Here is a 23,100-nt window from a genome sequence, read left to right on the forward strand (position 1 = left end):
CATTTTTGGCTATATTTGATGACCTTTATTTCAGCGATACGTTATTAAATATCGAAGATATTAGGCATAACTCAGTTTTGAACCATGCCCAGTCTGCCTGCAAATTTTCAGAAAAAAAATTGACGGGGTGACAGATTTCGGTGTTCGATTTGACGTGGAATGCCCCTGTTAGGTCATGAGATAAATGCCCACTTTTTACAAGATTTTTAGAATCTTTTTTTTTTCTTCGTTTGCCCAGGCTTCCGCCGGGGGTGTATTTATACATCAATCATCACGTGGTCATACACTCAGCAGTTGCCAATTATATAACGTATTGCGTCCAATCCCACACATAATTACAATAAACAGTTCACACGCTAGGTTGTCCCTGTCTACCTCTACTAACCTACGGCGGATGCTTGCTGTTTTTTAACATTTCCCTCAGCTGGTGCCATTCCTGGTTAAATGTATGCATTGTGCTTGTAACTAAAGCATGATATCGCTCGACCCGAATATAATCACTACACATACCCACGAACCCCTGCATGTTCGGTGCTGCGCTATTCAGTCTGCATCGCCATATATACCATTTCCCTAGTAACACAATCATATATATAACTGATTCCCAGATCCGCGACAGTGTGGCAGGTTTTCACCAAGCAGTACAGCCGGAGCCGACAATGGATCTCGCAGCCTCAGCAGCTGTCGCAACTGGGCCCAAAAACGCAACACTGCTGGACAGAGCCAGAACAAATGCAAGATAGACTCGCGTGAACTTGGGCAACGGTCGCAGCTATCTGAGGGAAGGATTCCGTACAGGTGCAAACGGCTATTAGTTGGGATAATACGATGCATTATTCGTAGTTGAAGCCATCTGAGCCTAAAGTCGGCGGTACTAACGTATAACTTCTTAAAAAGATTGGTCCAAACCGTAGGTGACGGCAGGACTAATTCCGATTGCCATTTCCTTATGGCGGTTTCTGGTGCCGATACTGGGACTGATTTCAGAAGCTTTGGATAAGACCACTGGGCACACTTGTAAATAGAACTAATATCGCCTAAAATTTCCGGCTCGTCGTCGTTTATCGGTTTTTCCATCTCGAGGGTTCGCTTCCATTGGGCTGGAATTGATAAGAGCAAACTGTTCCAGCCGATAAAATGCGAAATATGGAAGCGCAGTTGTAGCTCGCTAGCTGTCATTAGCCGTCTTTCAGTGGTGTTGTGTATATCTTTTATTTGAACGACTCCTCTTGCAATCATTTAACTAATTTTAATGGACTTACTACATTTTACGTCTTTATTGTCCCATATCGTCCTGGAGAGAATTTGCCGACTTGATGGGGTACAATCATCGGCTAATTTATACCAGGCATCAGCGACTTCCTCCCAAAAACCATTGCGCAGCCTTTGACTGATGCATTTTTTATCGCCGTTACAATGAAATACCGTTATGTCTCGTCTGATAGTAAGCTTTTCGTGCATTAATACCTTCCATGGACTTGTACAGTCTGGGTCCAAGAATTTCTTAACCCAATGTATCTTTAAGCTGTTCGCCTGTGACCTGATGTCTGGAACCTGTAAGCCGCCTTCGTTTTTCAAATTTTTCATTGTTGAACGTTTTATTTTCTCTGTGCTCCCCCAAATAAATCTGAACATAATTCTTTCCAGCTGCTTAATGAGCTGTTGTGAGGGCATAGGGAGAACTGACATTAAATATACTAGTTGTGATAGGGCCTCAGATTTTAATACATGCACTTTCCCAAAAGGCCTTAAATCATGGCTTAGCCATGGGTTCAGCCGCTTTTTAAGGCTATCAATTTTCTTTGAATAGTTAAGATAAGTCGTCACGTTTGTCCAGGGTTACTGTGACGCCTAAGTATTCAACAACATCAAACTTCCATTCTAAGTTTAATTCCGAACAGATGCCCTCTTTTCTCCTAGCAAACCGCCCTATCCATGCAGCCTGTGTCTTGTGTCTATTTAATTTCAAACCAGAAACTGCATTAAACTCTTCCAAGCACTGTATCGTGGTACGCAAAGAAGATGGCTTACCATCCAGTATGAATAACGTGTCATCCGCATATGCAGACACTTTAAAGCAAGTATTATCTACGTGGAACCCTCCTATCAACGGATTGGACCGAATCTTTTGTAGCATGGGCTCAATGCTTAACAGAAATAAACTGCAACTAAGTGGGCACCCTTGTCTCAGACCCCTAAGAATTGTGTACGGATCAGACAGTTGGCCGTTTATCTGCAACTGAGCCTTCGGAGGAGGGTTGTCTGGGCTGGGATAAATCAGGTCGATCCATCTGAGGAAATTATCCCCGAAATTGAACCGCTTCAAAACGAACTTCAAATGCTCCCAATTTAGAGAATCATATGCTTTCTCCCAATCACAGAACAAAAGCATGCCACACTTCTCCTTTTCTGCCGCAAACGTAATCAAATCGAGCACCAATCTAATGTTTTCGCCTATATAGCGACCCTTTATGAATCCTGTTTGAAGTCCATTTATTAGACGTCCAATTACCCTCGAGACACGCCGCGCAATGGTTTTTGTGAATATTTTAAATAGAACATTTAGCAGACTAATGGGTCGTAAATTCTCAACGAATCTTGTATCCTTATTTTTCTTAGGTATCAATATAGTGACACTCCTCTGTAATTCCTCAGCGAAAAAACCTCGCTCATAACTTTCAATTATCGCTGATTGAATAAGAACTCCCAATTCTGTCCAAAACGCTTTATAAAAGGGCACAGTGAATCCGTCAGGACCTCGACTAGTAGAGCTTTTCATCGAAAAGAGGGCATCTTTAAGTTCATCTAACGAAAGCTCGCCATCTAGTTCCTTGCATTGTTCCGGTGACAATGACGGTAATTTAACGTTCGCCAGAAAACTATCAGCGTTTATGCGATCTTTTCGATTATATAGACCACCAAAAAATGTTTTGCACTCGAGCAGCATTTTGGAAGTTTCCTGCGAATAGCCGCCATCCCCGGAGTGCACCAGAGCCATGCACTTTAAAGGTGCTTGAACCCGATATCGCGTATTAAGTCCATGGAAGTAAGCCGTACCCCGCTCGGCAAAGTGCCTCCACCGGGCTCGATTCCTATCAATGCTGATTCTGGTCACCTTCTCCAATAGCTTATCTCGCTCTGAAATCATCCGGTTCAGCTCTGCACTGTCCGGCTCCTCAGTGACATTGTTAGCGGCATTAATTTTTGCTTCTAAACTTCTTAAATCAAAATCTATCTGCCTTCTGGCCCGTGCAGAGTACTGAATAACCCAGCCTCGAAAAACACACAACACCGTTTGGAGACGAAGGTTATGAGAGTTACAAACATTTTCCTGCAGTATTAAATTAATGTTTTCCTTAGCATCATTAACAAAATTTTCGTCCGCTAGCAGGGCGTTGTTAAATTTCCAATACGATCTGCTAACTTCAGGCTGCTCGATGACCAACTCTAAAAGGACTAGCTTATGGTCCGCAAGATAGCCGTCAAGTATTTTAGCATATGGTTCCTTAGACTGGCGTAAGAATGAGTTGCTAATGAGGAAAAAATCTATGCGCGATTTACTCGCAGGATTTGAACGATGGAATGAAAATTCCCTTTTGCAAGGATGAAGATGCCTCCAAATGTCAATCAAATTATTTGCGACCATGTAGTCCACTACAGCTTTCTTGCATTTGTTGTTGTTGCGTACGTTACGAGCTGTTGACATTCTATCAATATCTTGCATGGTAAAGTTGAAATCTCCACCCCAGATCATTTCAGTGCATTCAATATCATTACATCTATTCAGCAATTCGGTGAATGTTGCAGGATTATCAACGTTTGGACCATAAGAACACACCAAGACTATCTCGCACCTATTCAAATTTACACAGGCGATGATAAATCGGCCGTTATCACAACGTATTGTACGCGTTACATCGACTTTGACACTAGGGTTGAAAAGTATAGCTACACCGCGGCTCCTCGAGTCCCCGTGTGCGAACAGTGCTCGGCCGCCCCACTCTTTCTGCCACATGTTTTCTACTGTCGGATCTGAGTGCGTTTCTTGAAGAAAAACAATATCAACCCTATGTAACTTCAGCCATTTAACCCTCGCCTGCCGAGGGGGGGGGGCGGGTGCCGCCCCCCCCCCCATAGGGTTTTTTCGCGATAGCTCCGAACACGCTGGCGATAGAGAGCTGAAACTTGGCATATCTGACCTTTGATCCAAGCCGCATCTTTTGACACCAACCGGATTTTTGGGTCAGGTCAGGTCACTGACCTATGACGTCATAAGTGAACCTCTGCACGGTCTTCAGATGTCGCAACTTCGCAACGCCCTCACTGCCAGAGGAGATGTCACAGGGAAATGAAACTTGCAGGATCTAGTATCCATTATGAGTCCCACAACTTGTATATCTCGGATTTTTCCTAAAGGTCATATGAGGTCAGGTCATTTTCGTGACCTCACCATTATAAGTCAATGGGGAAAAATGAAAACTGCTATTCTGGCGCCGGGAACGATCTCCAACTATCTCAAGCACACAGAATCGTGATTTTATGCACTCCTTGCAAGGTTAGATGCGTCACTTTTGCAATGTTGACCTTGCGTGACGTCATTTATGACGTCATCAAGGTCATATTAGTTTTTCGTCAATAACTCTTGATCAAATTGAGCTAGCGAGTCGGGAAAGCCACCAATGGACTCAGGAAGACCTGCCAAATCGAATGATATGCGACATGACCCCTTTCGACCAACTTCGTGACCTGGGGGTGCTGACCTGACCTTGACCTGAGGTCAACACCCCAAGTTGACCTGACCCGGACAAAAAGTATATCATTCGACGCGCCTGAGCGAGACGAACACGATGCTGCCAAAATCGGCGCTCTGCGGCCGTTTTTTTGCGAAGTTATTCACCAAAAACTGAACCGTACCTTGGGGCACTTGACCTGACCTCAGAGGTCACCGGTTGACCTAGGACCTTAAAATCGGGTACCAATCTCTGCGTCTCGTAACGGCGCACACGCTCGTTTTTTCCGCGACGCGCTAGCTCCATCAGGGGCGAAACGGCGAGGGGGGTCGTACCCCCCCCCCTCGGCCGGCGCGTATGTAGAAAACCAATAGGTCCGGCGAGGGTTAAACAATTTACGTCGCTTCAACGGATCAGTTGATGACCTTAATCCATTGACATTTAGCGTAGCGATTTTAGTGTATCTTGTCATAGCACACAGAAAGATATAACATGCGATTTAACGGACTGGCTGTTACCACGCGTTGCAACCGCCGCATGTACCAGCAACGACATATCTTGATATTCAGCAGTGTATATACTCTTAACACAAGACGCAATACAAATACTACGCAAAGACCCCATCTCCAACCCACAATCCCAACGCCCCCCACCTCCCGTACGTCCCACTCCCACCCTCCCGCACCACACATTCGCGCCCTTCTGCACCGAACGCGACGGCGCGGTGGCTGGGCGGCGCGGGCAGCCCGGCAAACGCGCAGCCCAGCAGTCCAGCCACCCCTCATAGTCTTTACTTCTAAGGATTCACTGTATCACAGAACGTAATCGGACCTTATAGAATCCAAAATAAACTTAAAAAGTTCAGACCAGCTAGTGACGCAACCCGTGGAAAGCGCCACAGTCGCATTGACTTACCGCCTCAACGGATGTCTCACCGCACGCGAGTCCGTCATGTCGCTCCACACCAGAGGCCGTTCACGCCGGGAGCGCGGGGCCGATCGTCCGCGTCCACGGGAAGAGTTCGGCACTCCGGATCATGCGTCAGCTGACGGGGGAGCCAACGACGCCACCGCCGGAGACACCCCCGCAGTCACGTCGCCGCCCCCAGGAGGCGGCGCCGCCGGACCCGCGGAGGCGACGGCGAGCGCCGAGCCGCCAGACGCCGCAGAACGGACTGGCCGCGGGGCGCCGAGCTCCCCCGCCGTTCCGATCGCAGAAGAGACGGCGGCACCGTCACGCGTGGCACCCCGGTCGCCGGGGTGCTCCTCCAGACTTCCCTGGTTATGATGGCCCAGACTCGGCTCCGTGTGAGAGCGCAGCTGTTCGTTCACACCGTCGGCCCGGGCTCCGCTGCCAGACGACTGCGCCTCCCCGCCGCGCGAGGGGACCCGGAGCAGCCCGTCCGCCCCGCCGACCGCAGAGGTGAAAAAAATGTCTACGCTGTCTCCAACTGTATAAGCTGGCATACTGGCTCTGTCTCCAGGCAAATTGTAAACTTTTTTGGCTGAGCAGCACACGAAGCCCTTATTTATACAACCTTTACAATTTTCTGGCTTTGAAAGACACTCAATCAAGATCTGTTGGATAAAAGGTGAAGTATTTTCAAGAGCTGAAAAAGGTTCAAAAAGTGGAAACATAATATTTTGGATTTTGGAGTTGCTTTTGGGGGAGTGTTCCTTTTATACCTTCAAAAACTTTCTGCCATCTTTCTGCCATCTGGACCCAACAATACCCATTGGAATACTGGTTGTGTTTATACTGTGTTCCCATGCTTTTGAACCGCAGTTACCACGAATGCCGCGAACAAATGCGAAGGGTGTATTTGTTTCTGGGATAGACTAATGGCTAGCCTTTATGCTTTAATCGCGAGGTCAACTCAAAACGATTGAACTGATGGTTTACCAATGCTTATAGAGCTTGTGTCAGACCAGACAAAATCAGCTAAGCCCTGCGCCAGTCGTCCTGGACCAACCGTTCGATTACGGACGGTCCGCGTGGCGTTCGCATTGGGGTCCGCCTGATAAAAGACGCCGTTGTACCATTTTATGGCACACAGATGTTACAATCGGTCCTTGGGCAATGGGCAGCAGTGTGGAGACTGTGAGGGGATCGGCTAGACGTGTGTGCTAGTGGCTGCTCTCCTTCATCTACACAAAGGCAAGGTAATTGAAATTTTCAACTTACTTTGCTGTTAAATCAGCAATGCTTATGAATACAATGGGTGTTATTTTCCTAAAATAAAAGCCGGACGCAATTATCAGCTTTCGAAAGGACTATCCCTTCGGAGGTCGGCACTTCAAGCAAATCGTAAGAATTACATACGAACAAATTTAGGTTAGCAGGGCGTTCAATCATTTCTATGTACCTATACCTAAAACAGACAAAAAAGCAGGCTAGCACTGCACTTGTGGGCATCATTACCGGGTGTTATTCCAAACAGAGGGCTAGTTAATGAGCAACACGCAAATGCCTTAATTTGCCTACCAACTCTCCAATTAAAAGCAAGTCATATTTGGGTAACGTCGCGCCTGCCTTAAAATGACTCGCGGATACTCCAGGCAAATTATTTATACCAACCTTATTTTTAAAGTGCAATGCTGCCCGTCGTCCCCGGATACCCCTCCCCACCCCCTGCCGCCCGCTCCCCGGCCCGTCCGCCACGGCCGGGCCAGGCCGGCCCGTGGCCTCGGGATCCGCCGACCTTCAGTGTAGGTGGCGCTACTGCCAACTGCCGGACCGGGGCCTTACCAGCCATCATGGCCACCGTTGGCAGGTCGAGAAATGCAGAACTGCAAGGGACTGATTTGGCTACTGGAATGAAGTCATGCATTGATAATGAAAACGTCATCTCCCATATCCCTACTATTTTAAAGCTATAATTACCTGAATAAAAGCTTCCTCTGCCATGCAGAAAGCTAAGGCATGGGAATAAGCCAATGAAAATAGCAGATTTGCATTGATATAAGCACCAATGAAGATTTGGATTGTTTTAAATCATTGAGATGCATGCACATATTTAGACTGATCTCTGTCCTTACCTGATAGTGTCAGCAAGATAGGTGCTTTGATATAGACCACAAAGATTTAATATTTGTAAAATCAAAATGATGACTTTGGAGTATTTGCCCTTCACTTCCAACAGGAAGTCCAGAAATGGTTCAATAATATAGGTAAATGCTTGTTGCAAAATGCAAATGCTTGCATTGAGGCTGTGCACCTCAGGCTCAATCTGCAAATATCAAACCATGTGGTTTGTATAATGGGTACATAGAAACAAGTTTTACACATCATGGACTGATGCTAGGACCAGCTAGGATAAGAAACAACATCAAGCTTAAATAAAACTTCTAATGAATACTTAATCTAAAATTCTTGAAATTCACAGAGAAGTGCAATCAGCAACAGAAACTTCAGGTTTGTCTTTTCCTTTTGAAGTATTTGTAGAATAAAATGCAATCAATGTATTGTACCACCTTCACATGCATTCCTAAATCAGTCAATCAGAACTGAACTTTGAACTGAAATATAAAACAAATGAAAGGAAAACGACTGTTTCTGCATCAACTATATAATAAAAATCATCCACAAGGGATTTTGTACAATATATGTTACTTTTGTTTGAAAAGTTCGATATTTCCTCAGTAGGTACCTATTGATTCCTCAACTTCGATAATTATTCCCCAACCTCAACCATTGTCTTATATTATTCTTACCTAGGTAGATCCAACTAAGATCCAACCACTCTCTTCCGTCACTTCAAGCACTCTTCACTGTCGCGCTACTATCCCAACGGTATTTTCAGAAGCTGCGCCGCGTTGTCACAAGTGCGCAGGGTTTGTGCTAGCGTTTTCGCTACTGAAATTTTTTCGTGTCTCCGGAGACAGCCGTAAGGTCTAGTTTCGCGGCAAGCGTCACAGAGAATCGTCTTTATGGATTCCGCCCGGCTCTAGGAGTCATCACCTTCTCACCACCTTCTGTCTCCGGTGTCTCCGGGTAGCCTATGTATACTGTATAGTGTATATGTTACGGCCCGTTTGAAAACCCGGTCCGTATTAATACTGCCCGGCCCGTATTAATACTGACCGGAGGCCTGGCCCGTATTAATACGGCCCCCGGTCAGCATTAATGCGGACTGCCTCGCGGTCGGCATTAATACGGGCCGGGCAGTATTAATACAGGCCACTTTTTTCCTCGCGGCCATATCAAGACTTGGGCCATATCAAAACTAGCCAACTACAGTCCTATTTCTGTTACGGACTAACTACAGTCCTGTAATTAGTCCTATTTCATGTCTTGGCAAATGCTCCGTAGGCCTGCAGTGACCCAAGGTCACCCCCTGAGGTGACCTTGGGTGAGGTGTTAGATCTGCTCATATTCTCCTAGGCAACAGCTAGATGAATACCGCTAGTTGTCTTTACGGAATCATGAAATGTCTTCGTTTGTTTTCTCTACATGATATTTTGAACTGTTTTGATCATGTAAAATAACATCTATTTTATCGAGCACGTTTTGTTCTATACCCAGGGTTACTTTTACAGGAAAAGTCGAGAGGGGGAATAAAGTTCGGGGCAAGGGCGGATCCAGGGGCATCTGAAAGGGGGACCCAATGCCATTAGGCTTTTGTTAGGATGGCGCCTGCAGAACCTTACCTACCCCCAAATCCTTCTCTCTCCCCGGATTCTGGCCAGTTTATATAGTTAGGTTGCCAAAAATAAATTAGCTAAAAAATATACCTACGTAGGTACCTACCTTGGCGGTAAGGGGCGGTTGAGGTCCCAACTTGACTGCGCCCTTGCAAATGTCAATCAGTAGTATCAACCTATTACCCTGGCCAAACATCAGGTAGCGCCTTTCTAAATAGAGAGAGGTTAACTCGTGACTATTTTTGCTAGGCCAAGACCGATTGAAGGACCCTGGTTCGAAGGAAGACCCTTGGTTCGGTGCAGTAGCGGCGGGACACCTTCAATTAAGGGGGGGGGGGGCAATGCCGACTTTTGGTCCCATTCTTTCCATGCAATGTCTATAGGGCTAATGTTAAAATGCCCAAATCAAAGGGGCACGGTGCCCCGGTGCCCTCCCCGTTCCGCCACCTATGGTTCGGAGAGGTCATGACCCCCGTCCCCCGCCGGTTTCTACGCCGACGCCTGTAGCGATATGTCAGTGATTGCGAAGAGACTGAAGAGACAAGACAAGAGACGGTCCCACCGACCATCCGATCGGTATCGGGTCAAATCTGGAGTTCCCGCTGCACTGAACGTAAAATGGTTGGATGGAACCTCAAATTGAAAATTATCTAAGCGCCAGCAACGTTGATTGATGACTAGAGTCTGATCAACGATGATTATAGAATCTGAGAAGCGAATTGATTGAAAATGGGCTCAAAAATAAATTTGAAAGGGGGAAATTCCCCCTTCCCTCCTAGCCGTTCACGCACAATTTGAAAGGGGGAGCGGAATTTTCGAAGGGGGGAAATTCCCCCTTTCCCCCCTTTAAAAGTTACCCTGCCTATATCATTCGCGAGCATTAGTTGCAACTGCTTGTCCTATTCGCAGCCTTTCGATCTTGATTCGCTAGTCTCGGGGTACTAGTTCCGCAATTGTATGGAATGGTTGTGGATTCGAGGCGTGACTGGCGAATGGTTCACATAGGGCGTTCAACTTTTATCAGTAAGCCACCATCAATATGGGCATGCATTCATAGCTAATGTAATTGATTTTGAAGCAAACTGATATTTTTCCACTAAAAGGTGGGCAGCATTAATACTGCCCACCTAAATCGGCCGCATTAATACCGACCGGCAAGGCGGCCCGCATTAATGCTGACCGGCCCGCATTAATACGGGCCGGACCTCCGGTCAGTATTAATACGGGCCGGGCAGCATTAATGCAGGCCGGGTTTTAAAACGGGCCGTAACATATATAGTGCTCTGTGCTGTGGAGTATGAAGTTCTCGTAGTGAACTAAGACTCAATATGATTGATTTTTTTTGCGTGCATCAAATAAAACGAGAAGAATTTGACGACAACAATGAAACGAGATTGTTAGATATCAAAGTGGTTGTGTCTCCGACGACCTTCCTTTATTGGATTGACTCTGTCTCCAACACCGGTTGGAGAGTTGACACCTTTTTTCACCTCTGGCCGACCGGTCCCGTCCGGCCCGCTCCGCTGACAGGTCCCGCCCGGCCCGACCCGCCGGGCGGACCGAGGCGGACCGCCCCGCCGCCCCCGGGCACCGGCTCCGCACGGGGCACCGGACGGCCGGCGCCGCCGGCCCCCCGCGCGGCGCCCGGCATCGCCCCGCGGCCGCCGACCTCCGACAGCAGCCGCTCCAGACTGGACATGCTGTCGATCCTCCGGCTGCCGGAGTCCCGGCCGCACTTCACGTACAGTGGATCTTATTAGGATCTCCAGACGTAACTAGATGGCGTTGAGCCTTAGTCGAGTCCATGTCAAATTCAAGGAGAGGTCACTACCGAGCTGGGCCCGATGGGGAGGTGGGCGGGGGGTGAAGGGGGGGGCGGGTGGCGAGGTCACGACGGTGCGGGTGACCTGTCAAACAGCCCCGGCGCGGTGGGGCACTGCCGTAGGCAAATGGCGCACTCCAGTGTTGTTCCATATCGCGGTGGTGGGCCGGGCCAGGCCGGGCGGCCGGTTAGCTTGGCAGCTTGGAAGGAAAGGATAATGAGGCATGGTTTTGCTGTGGCCGGTTCACCTACTGTTACTTATGATGCACCCAGAGTAATGCAAATGTGGCGTTGATAATGCAGCTGGCAATGGAATGCTAGCGAATGCTCCGAGCTCCTAGCTATAAGGATTAAGGTTATTTATGTCTCCTGAAACTTTCATTGGATATAATTCAAGCACTAGAAAGATCGTATTCGTTCGCCAGTTTTTTGACCGGCTGGCGTTTCTTACGTAGAGCGCCCTGGGCAAATATTTAGGTATAACGCAGGTGATTTTTTTTTTTTTGCTGGTAAGACGCCTTTAGGGTCAAATCAAGCAGTGGCGGCGGAACACCTTTAATGAAGTGGGGGCACTGCCGACTTTTGGTCCCATTCTTTCCATGCAACTCCCATAGGGCCAATGTTAAAATGCCAAAATCAAACGGGGGCACGGTGCCCCGATGCCCCCTCCCCCGTTTCGCCGCCACATGGAATCAAGTCGCTAAGAGACGGTGAGGAAAAGTGGACGAACGCCACATTTCTGTGCATGAAGTCTCGAATTAAAAAAGCTAAAAGTTACTATACGTGTAAGCTAAAAAAACAATAAGATCAGTTAATAAAAATATTTGACCCGAAATTAACTTCTGTTTTGTCTGACCATGATAGCATGTATGACCCCGGTCCAGTCTGGTTCAACTCGGTCCAACCTGGTTCGGCTCCCCCTTTTTTAATATAAATTTGGCCCGAACCTTTTGAATGGAAGGAATCACAAGGACACAGTCCCCGCTAAGCTGAGCTTGTTAAGCGTTGACCCTGCAATCTACCCTCCGATCAAGCAATTCCTGGTCTATTGCAGACTATGGTTTTGAGGTTTAGTCTATGGCAAAATGGTCTATGGTTTAGAGTCCAAATTTTAACGTGCGCACATAGCCGCGCACGGCCGGTCCCCTCACTGACTTCGCCTGGCAGCGGCCTGCCACCAACCACAACCATACCTACCCGTCAGGAGGCTAAAAAACGTCAAGCACACGTCGCGTTTCGAACCCGGACTTTTGCAACCGGGACGTGCGCCTTCACCACATGGCACATGGAGTCCAACGCTCTACCGACTGAGCTACCGGGACGGACATTTACCTTGGGGTTTCGCCTCGTGACATTGAAAGACGTCTGACATTTTGGCCGAACTTTAGCCGAAACACTGAGCAAGCTGCGCAGGGCGATCGGTGCTCGTAGCGTTGAGGTTGGGTAACCTGTGAGCTGAACGCGATGTCGTGAGTTCGAGCCCCACTCCCGGGTCTGGTTTTATCTAGACACAACTAAAACCTTTCCTTCTACTGCAACACAGCTAAGCACGATGACATCTTTCCCCAATATCCTCCCCAAAAGTCAAAATTATCGCTTATAAACATTTAGCTAAGTTTTATTTTTTTAGGAAAATATTTTTGGTCATTTGTCTCTGGAGCCATTTCAACTCTTTTTTCTTTTCTGATTCTTTTCAACCCGATAAAACCCACCAAAACTGAACGTGCCAAATGAAAAATATATAACTCAAATAACAGTTTAGAAAAGCCTCATCATGCATCATGAAAAGCATCATGCAGCTATCGACTGAAAAGTTGCATGCTATGAATACGTCCTAGATTTCAATTATCATTGTTCAACATTTTGGCTGGAACTGACGCTGCCTCTGGCTTGCCCGTTTGTTTGAGATAATGATTCCCTTCAGTCGCATTCTTGCCGGTTCCACATGAACAGGATACCACCATACCGGAGTGAACGCACCCGCAACCATCATCCCCTCCCCTCAGCCTCGGCGCAGTGGCGGGCGGCCCTGGGCGGCCCACTCCCGGGGCTACGCACGCCCCATGCGCCGTGATACCGCGTCACTCCCCCTCCCTCCTTCCCCCACAATGACCGGTGACCTCACTTCCCTCGGAATTTGGACTCGCCCTACCCCGACCGTAGCGCCACGTGGTGGCTCTGGAGATCTTAAATAGACCCACTGTACACCAGGCCTCGGCGACTGAACACGGTGTAAATCTGCCGCCGTTTCTTGGCTTGTACCAGGGCATTCATTATTTCCTTATTCTGCGCCAAGAGGGACTCTGTGATGAACAGACGCTTCGCAGGGTCCCCGGCGCGCTGCTGAAAACGTTTTTTTTTTTAGAATTTTTAGAATCTTACATGTACCTTACTGAGGAGTGAAGATTCATAATACCAACAAAATACCAAATCATGCCATTAGAATTGAAATACCAAGACCAAGTTGGTTTCGGTTCGGTATCGGAATACCAAAAATTGGATATCCGATTGACATATCTACATCTAGTACCTACTGATAGCCTGGCTGAGAGCGCGTGGATTGGCGAGCGGGCGCTGCGCAGTGTGGACTGTACGCCGAGTGACACCAGCCCGCCTGCCTCAGGTGCTGGCCGAGCCGGGCGCGCCGCCGGCGCCGGCCTCCGTGGTGCCGCCCGATCATGCCGTCACACAGGACAATCTGGTGAAGCTGCTGCACATGCAGCAGCAGCACCAGCAGCAGCACCAGCTTGAGCAGCAGCAGCAGCAGCAGCAGATGGCGGCGGCGCAGAACCTGGAGCAGCTGCTGACGATGCGTCGCCCTCCCAGCCCGGCTGCGGCGCCCATCGAGCAGCTGATGGCCATACCGGAGGCGCGCAGCATCCTCATCGGTCTGCAGACGGGCCGGCTGAGTCGGCACAGCCTGGTGCAGCAGCTGCACAGCCAGGTGGGTCACAGCCGCCGCACCCCCGCGCCCGAGCTGATAACGCCCGGTTTGGTCGGCCCTTGTCGTTAGGCTGAAAAGATTGGCTAGATAGCTTCCGCTGTTGATGAATTTGGTTGTACAGTCTCTCTTGAAATTACCGCAGCATTGCATGGTGCGGTGGCTCGTTTAGTGGGTCAGGCCACGCTGTCTCCGCCTGCCCGCGGCGGTGGTAGGCCGACGGGCGAGTGCTCGCCAGGCGCCAGGCCGAGACACTTCGGTTGGGACTAGCAACTCTCGCTACGCATGATGCCCATCTGAGAGGTAGATATGTTACAGGCAATGTGTGGAATCAGGCACTCTATAGAATGCCTAGGCATTCTATAGAATGCCTGACCGACCAGGCATTCTATAGAATCCCTAGGCATTCTATAGAATCCCTGACTGCTTAGGCATTCTATATAATGCCTGGCTTAAGCGCCTAAGTATGTATTTTGATTGTCCGAAACAACACTTCGAAATTTAGGGGTCAGTGGCAGTAATATGTACTGTTTGTTTATCTAATATTCTTTGTTGGCCTAGGCCGGTTGTCACCTCACATCATTTCAGGGCAATGAGTTGAGAGGAAGCGAGGGAGAAATTGGGTTATGCCGACCACCAAATGGTGCGCCGTGTCACAGCTCCGGCTCCCTCGGCCAACCACACAGGCGGGTGTCTCGATCAAAACTGTTTATTCGGTCCAGGTACACCGGTGACCGGAGACCAGGACCAGGACCGGAGACCACTCGTCCCCGTAAGCGATCTACAGCTGCCACATACACGGCGTCACCAGTTCCCAGATCACGCTCACGAGCGTAACGGTCACGATAGCCCTTCTGAGCCTCTTGCCGCTCCTGTATACGTCCCTGTCTATCGGGTATGGTGGCATCCAAATGCGTGCGCGGAACTCGACCCAGAAATAGCTCAGCGGGAGTGCATAGGGCCGTACTTTGTGGAGTAGTGCGATATTTGAACAGAAACCGCGACACTTTGGTTTCGGCTGTTCCCGAGCTCTGTTTGTTCCAGCCCTTCTTAAATGTTTGTACACTGTACAGCCCTCTCAACCAAACCATTTGACTTGGGGGACAGCCACGGCGTAGTCAAGTGTTTGATCCCGTTGACTTTGCAAAACGCCTTGAAAGACTCAGATAGGAAGCACTGAGCATTGTCAGTAACGATCACTGCCGGCATGCCCCAACTAGCGAAAGAAATGCGCAATTTTTCAATGGTAATTGCGGAATCGGAAGATCGGGTGGGATAAATGGCCATCCATTTAGAATGGGCGTCGACCAGTACTTAAAACATCCAACCATTCGCCGTGCAATAATCTGCATGCATGCGCTGCCACGGTTTCGTGGGCCATTGCCACGGGTTCATTGGCGCCTCCGGAGCGCTGCCTTTCTGCGCCTGACATTTGTCACACGAACGGACCACGTCATGTAGGGGAGAGTGGGGTAATTTGGCCGCTTTTTTTAGCAAACGATGTAACTAAAAATCGACAACACATTTCTGCATATTCTCAACGCTGACAGGTGTGGCATACATTTTACTTTCTTGGACAGTAAACTTGAAATGATAGAGTAACTACTTATATTGAAATTGTGACGTATTACAAATGTCTGCAAAGCGGCCAAATTGCACCCCTATCAGGGCGTTATTTGGCCGGGGTGTGGGGTAATTTGGCCGGTGTTAGTTTGAGGCCATGATTTTTGTTATAGGCGAGTCAGCTTCACATTCAGCAATGACTCGTGTCCTACGATGCATTTGAAGCATTTTGGAGGTTGACTCAGCCGTCACAGGGGCCGAAAATAGTCAAAATAACGGCTCTAGATGTCATGACAGTTTTTTACGAATAGCTTTTGAAGTAATCAAGCTAGGCCAAAACTAAAAGTACCATCGTAATTCTCTCGTCATTCCGCATCGAAACATGTATGTGTTGACCTCGAGAGGTCAAGGTCAAAGGTTGGCTTCAGGTCACGTTACCTCAGGTCGCTTGACCTCAAGGTTACGTGAGTTCAAGGTCATCATGTATATCATTCGATGCGCCTTGACGAGCTGAACACAATGATACCATTTGCGCGGCTGTATCTTTTTTCTGTAAGTATTTATTAGCAAAAAAGCGTTAGGTAACCTTTGATGACGTCACATGCCCTTACAGCTGTCCAATAGGAAATATGGCATCAAGGTAGTCAAAGTTGGTCATGAATTATGTCCTTTATGATATAATTGACCATGACAACTCGGCCGTCCCAGCATAGTGACTCTGAGCGCACCGGCCAAGTTGCCCCGCTAGTCCCGGCCAAATAACCCCACATTGCCATTCTGAAATTTTTTGTCTATAAAGTCGTCATTGCTGTACAGAACTAGATGAAATTGCTCTTGGAACCGCTGAACACCCTAAAAAATGGCGCTATAATGTTGGAATTCGTTTACAGCCCAAATACTACATGTTATACAAATTTTTAAACGGAAGTAAAAGTTACCATTTTCTAACGAAATTCACCTTTTATTAATTTTGAATAAAACTAAGAGGGGGAAAGGTTTGACATTTGTTCTCGAGTTAGTTCTGCCGACGACAAATGAATAGAGACTAAAGTTATTTCATTCACTTTTATCAGCTTTCGTACAGGTGGGGGCGGCCAATTTACACCACCGGCCAAATTACCCCACTCTCCCCTATGTCATCGTCCAGCTTGGGCCACCAAAGATACATCCTAGCTAGCATTTTTGTACGACATTCACCGACATGGTCCTCATGCAGAAGCTTCAAAATGTCGGCTCTGCCCTGAGGTGGGATCACGACTCGAGATCCCCATAAAATGCAGCCATCCTGGACACTGAGCTCGCCTGTACGAGATTTGTATGGCTGAAAATCGGGACAGAGACTGTCTCCCGATTCCGGCCAGCCGCTCAGGACGTACCTGTAAACGGCGGACAACACCGCATCCTGGCTTGTCCATCGCCGTATCTGAGCAGAACTCACAGGCGATGAATCAAAGAATTCCAACAGGTGAATGTTTTCAGCCGGAATGGGGACTTTCCCGGTCGTCCCTGCCAAAAGCAACCGGCTCAGAGCATCGCAATGCCCCTGTTTTGATCCAGAACGATACTCGAGCCGATAGTCATTCGCCCCGAGCATCAGCGCCCAGCGAACCATCCTTGGCGAAGCCATCACTGGCAGAGGCTGCCGTTCGCCTATTAGCCCAAGTAGCGGCTTGTGGTCCGACTGAATAACGAAAGATCGGCCGGCTAAATAATAATGAAATTTTTTACACCTGTCACCACCGCGATCGGGCCTCTTTGTCGGTCTGTGAGTACCTGGTCTCGGTATCACTTAAAGTTCGCGAATAGAACGCGATAGGACGATCTCCTTGGGGCGTCAGCTGGCTTAGAACGCAGCCTATTCCGACGGGCCCCGCATCACACGCGAGAACCACTGGCCTGGCCGGGTCAAAATGCGCTAGCACGGGTGGCTTGACCAACAACGCCTTCGCGTTTAGGAAAGCTTTGCTTTCCACCTCCGTCAACACCAGACCTGACCAGCTCGTAACAGCCGGTATAGCGGCGAGAGAATGGTGGCCAGATTCTCGAGAAACTTCCCATTGTAATTTACTAGGGTGACCCGCGTGCTCCGCGACGCGAAAAGGGGTATTTTCGATCGGCGGGTGTTCGGTTGTTCTTGTGTCGGTTGGGTTATCTATCCATTTCGGTCGATTGCTTTTTGACGGCTAAACGTTTTGGTTTGTGGAAAAAATACTCGAGGGCAGCGCTTTTCGAGGAGCGCTGTGGCCCGAAGGTTTGAACTTTGAATTGTGAAAAACGCCCGCCCGCCGCAAAACGCAAACACCGCAAAACGCGCAAAACGCACGCCCGAAACGCCAACGCAAAGGTCGCAAAAAATAAACAAACGCCCGCCCGCCGCAAACCGGAAATAAAAAAAACGCAAAAACGCCGCAAAACAATAAAACCGCCCGCATCGCACGCCCGCTAACCGCCAACCGAAAACGCCTAAAAATCGCCCGCCCGCCGCCAAAAAAAAACAACGCAAAAAAAACGAAAAAGCGGCCGCCAACCGCAAACATAACACCGCAAACGACGCAAAAAAAAACGCCCGCATCGCCCGCCCGCCCGCCCGCCGCCAAAGACAAACACCGCAAAAAACACAAAACGCCCGCCCGCCGCAAAACGTAAACACCGCAAAACGTGTAAAACGCACGCCCGAAAAGCCAACGCAAACGGCAAAAAAATCGCCACACCGCCGCAAACCACACAGAAAAAAAAACGCCGAAACGCCGAAAAAAAATAAAACCGCCCGCACCGCACCGACGCTAACTGTTAACCGAAACGACTAAAAGTCGCCCGCCAGCCGCCAAACGCAAACACCGCAAATAAGCGCCCGGCCGCAGCAAGATAATAATTTATCAACGACTGGCATACCGCTAGGCTGGTCATTTTCACAAATCAAAAGGATATTTGCAAAAATCTCCTAGATGAAAGCGCCCGATTAAAAAACGGATGGCACGTGCGTGTTCCTCGCCCCCAACTTCCTTCAGGTCAATCGTCATTTGGGTCACCTAACGCATTGACGACCGGCTGGGCGGAATCATGGTGTGTCAAAAGTGGAAATAGCCGCCCGGCTTTAGTTCGCCAGCCTTGTCAATAGATGGCAGTACCACAATATGGGCAGCGGATCGTGCAATTGACGTCAAATTTTCGTTATCTGCTAAGAATTGAATGGCGGATCTTTTCATGCAAGAATCAAGTAAATCGGTCCACAACTTTACTAGCAACAGAGATATGAAGTCAAATACCCTGCCAGAGCGGCGGCGCGGCGGCCGGTGGCAGCCGTTACGCGCCGCCTGGGAGACGGGCGGCGCTGAACGGTTCCGAATTGGCACTGCACTAAAACCTGTTAACTGCTTGGAATAGTTATTATAGCAAAATTTTTATTCAAGTGAGGAATAACCAAGGGCAGGAAGTATGTATGCTTGTGTGCGTACTATGTAAGCCAAGAAACTGCATTAGCAGATACTCGCTAATATTAGATCCAGCCAAGTCCAAACGCATTCCAGCTGGTGTGTTTCTGATGGGTCAACAATATTTATCGTTCGAGGGCGGATACAGTTTTAACAATACAAAAAATATTTTTGCACAGCTCTATTCCTTGAATAATTCTCTTCAACGCCTCATTCCTAGTTAAGCGAATTAGCCCACCCTGGTTGAATAAATAAGGCGATTTCGCCACAAGGTCGGGGAAAATCAGCCGAAAACGGCCGCGCTCAACGTTAATTTGGGCATGCAGACTCTTAAAAACTCGCATTGGGCGGGCAGGGTTTCCCAGGTATTGGCTCCAAAACACCGTATTCGGCTCCCGAATACGTCCAAGTGACCCGCCTCGTTCCTAGTTAAGCTCTAATTAGATCAAGTGACTCATAAGGAGCGAAAAAACGACAAAAAGCATGAATTTCCCTATGGCGGCGGGCTGCCGGGTTGCCAGACGGCGCACCGGCTATTTCCACTTTTGACACACCATGTGAACATAGCGCCAAGAAACGTAAGTATATTGTCAAAAAGAATCCCCAGAATGGTGGATCCCAAAAGTTTGAAACTACCACTTTGGCCCACTGGACGACACCTTAAACAGTTGCCGACCGGATGACACCCATTGTTTGGTCACCCACGCCATAGTATGCATCATGGGTGCGCCAAAATGACCAAAAGTCCCAATTTCCGGTGTGCAGGGTCATTTTCAACGGCACGTGGCACGTGGTTCTGGACTTTTCCGGCCACTTTGCGACATACCCATGGGTAGTGCACCGAATGGTGGTTGATCTGCATGGAAGAAAATGGGGGGTCGTTTGGATCGTTTTCGAGCAATCTGCCGTGGAACGCATTTTTTCATTTTGCCCATTGGCTTAACACGGTAATTTTCAAAGTCACGTGGCACGTGCACCAGATGGTCCGCGGAGGGGAGACCCATACCAGAACGTGGATCACCTGGCCCACTAGAAATCCTGAAAAAATCAGAATTTTTGGAGCAGCCGTTTTCAAGAGCATCAAGTTGTACTGATCTCAGGCAGCTTTTGCCAAATTGTCAGGGAACTCAGATTTGTTTTTCAATAGAAAAACACAATTCTAAAGAATAGTGTTTTAACTATTGACAACAAACCTTCGGTTATCCACCGCATCGAGGTGCCCGTGTCTGATAAGCATGCTTTCCACTTCAGAATCTGTCAAATGTGCTTTATAATTTAGGCGCGTAGTTTTATGACAAATTAAAGGCGTAGATTCTTAGGTGTTGTTTTTATCCGCTAGGACTGAGAGCGTGAGATGATGTTTTTTTCGTACTCCAGCGTAGATGGGTAGCCATACGGCTTCCACGGTTGACAGTGATGACATCAGTCATCTTTTGCAAGCTCGTTAAAGATTTGGGCTGTACGGGGATTCGAACCCCGGGCCTTTGGATTAGCGCTCCAATGCTCTACCTCTGAGCTATACAGACCAAGTAATTTAACGAGCTTTCTGCCAAGTTTTATGCGGATCATTCTTAGGTGTTGTTTTTATCCGCTAGGACTGAGAGCGTGAGATGATGTTTTTTCGTACTCCAGCGTAGATGGGTAGCCATACGGCTTCCACGGTTGACAGTGATGACATCAGTCATCTTTTGCAAGCTCGTTAAAGATTTGGGCTGTACGGGGATTCGAACCCCGGGCCTTTGGATTAGCGCTCCAATGCTCTACCTCTGAGCTATACAGACCAAGTAATTTAAAGGTAGACTGCCACCTTTTTTCCACAAAACGGTTTTCACTAGAGCTGAGCCACCTATGTCCCAGACTGAAGTCGGTTTTCCGAAATTCGAACCCGTTTGCGTGAAATCGGAGACCAAAGTTCAGTTTGATGCCATTTTTTTAGTCCAAGAAAACCGACATCTCTACTGTTTATCGATAACTTTGAAACATTAATTTTCTTATCTTTTGGTAAATATATGTCAAAACTTTGATTGTTTCGAGATCAGAGAAGAATTTTGGAGTGTCAAAATAAAAGTTAAACTTATATATTCAGTAGTTCATTTTTTCCAAAAAAGTGTGGGAAATGGGGTTTAACATGGGCCAGACCCATTCCAAATGAGCCATGATTTTCAAATGTTTTACGAACTTAAATGCAAAATAAATTAAACATGGCCAATTTCTTATGAAATCATATATTAGTAAATCATAAAATACCTTACTTTTTCAAAAAAAAATGTAATAATCTTATGACCTTGAAGTCTAGTGATGTGTAAACATTGTCGCTAGACATTAACCGATTGATAATTGTATGATAATCGACAATTTTTTTCGCGATTCACGTGATGATACTTCGTCAGGTGAATTCTAAAATTTTGTTTTGTCCAGGCAATAAATCATAGGCCGATCTAAGAAAACTTTTTGAAGGTGGCAGTCTTCCTTTAACGAGCTTTCTGCCAAGTTTTATGCGGATCATTCTTAGGTGTTGTTTTTATCCGCTAGGACTGAGAGCGTGAGATGATGTTTTTTTCGTACTCCAGCGTAGATGGGTAGCCATACGGCTTCCACGGTTGACAGTGATGACATCAGTCATCTTTTGCAAGCTCGTTAAAGATTTGGGCTGTACGGGGATTCGAACCCCGGGCCTTTGGATTAGCGCTCCAATGCTCTACCTCTGAGCTATACAGACCAAGTAATTTAACGAGCTTTCTGCCAAGTTTTATGCGGATCATTCTTAGGTGTTGTTTTTATCCGCTAGGACTGAGAGCGTGAGATGATGTTTTTTTCGTACTCCAGCGTAGATGGGTAGCCATACGGCTTCCACGGTTGACAGTGATGACATCAGTCATCTTTTGAAAATATCAGACTTTAAGTGTTCCCAGCCCTGCCCCTATTCGTGCCATTCCATTACGCTTAATCGTATTTGTCGGAAATGGCGCTTTGTGGCATATGTGGCGCATTGCGGCAAACGCGGCGCATTTTCACCCGGCGATTTCACCATCCTGGCACCAAATTGCACCCATATCGGACAATATTTGACAAAACTGTGCGATTTGCGGCAAAATGGGCGCCTTGTCACCAATGTGACGCATTGCGGCAAACTCGGTGCAATTTTATACTTTTATCACAAACTGCTCCATTGAACGAAAAATCTACACTTCCTTTCGCCACCATTTATCAAAATCAATAACTTGCCCATCCGCCAATGCGATGCACCCGCCACCGATCGGCATGCATTTAGTCTACAAAGTTTGTCGACCCCGGCTCTCAATGAAGACCTACGAACCGATCAAAATTTCATTGGCGTTCTTCCGGCGCGCGCCACGTGCCAACCGTGCACCCCAGCGAGCGGAAACCTAAAAAAGGCGCTGACCCGTGACGTCACCTAGAAGATGTGCAAATTTCAACTTCCTACGACATACCGTCTGCCCTGTAGGCGAGGTTAATTGAACCCACTACACGATGTGCGGACACACAGACTCACAGACAGACGGATTCTGTTCAAAAAGTAAAATTAGAGTACTTGGTACTTGCTTGGTACTTGCAAAAGTACTTGGTACTTGCTTGGTATTGGCAAAAGTACTTGGTACTTGCTTGGTATCTGGAACATGCAAAAAGTACTTGGTACTGGCTTGTCACCACAAATAGTAAGTTAGATGAGACCCAGCCACATGCGTAACTCCCTTACATCTCGCGGCTCTGGAGCATTTAAGATAGCTGGGGCGTTCCATGACAGATTGACCAAGCCATAACACCCTACCTCTCAGATTTTGATGAAATTGCGTCTAGGGGGTTATCTGTACCGTAGATTCTTAATCTCCTATTTTCAGCGTTATAATACAAACGGTTTACGAGTTATAGCCAGTGGCATTTTTCAAAATGCTCAGAGTAACCCTCTTTTTGACTCATATTATATTAGAATATGGCCAGTAACTTACAT

The 23,100-nt window shown here is 47.8% G+C and overlaps 1 protein-coding gene across 1 annotated transcript in view; it reads left to right on the plus strand.

Moving 5' to 3' along the window:
- The window catches only part of LOC122392460 (eukaryotic translation initiation factor 4E transporter-like), a 309,584-nt gene that overhangs the window by 243,656 nt on the left and 42,828 nt on the right, over positions 1-23,100 (plus strand). The window contains exon 11 of the mRNA XM_043387322.1: positions 13,819-14,139. Within this exon, the coding sequence (XP_043243257.1) occupies positions 13,819-14,139 (321 nt within the window). The remainder of the gene's footprint in view (positions 1-13,818; positions 14,140-23,100) is intronic.

Source organism: Amphibalanus amphitrite, unplaced genomic scaffold (assembly GCF_019059575.1).
Source record: "Amphibalanus amphitrite isolate SeventyFive unplaced genomic scaffold, NRLGWU_Aamphi_draft 000023F_arrow, whole genome shotgun sequence".
NCBI lineage: Eukaryota > Metazoa > Arthropoda > Thecostraca > Balanomorpha > Balanidae > Amphibalanus > Amphibalanus amphitrite.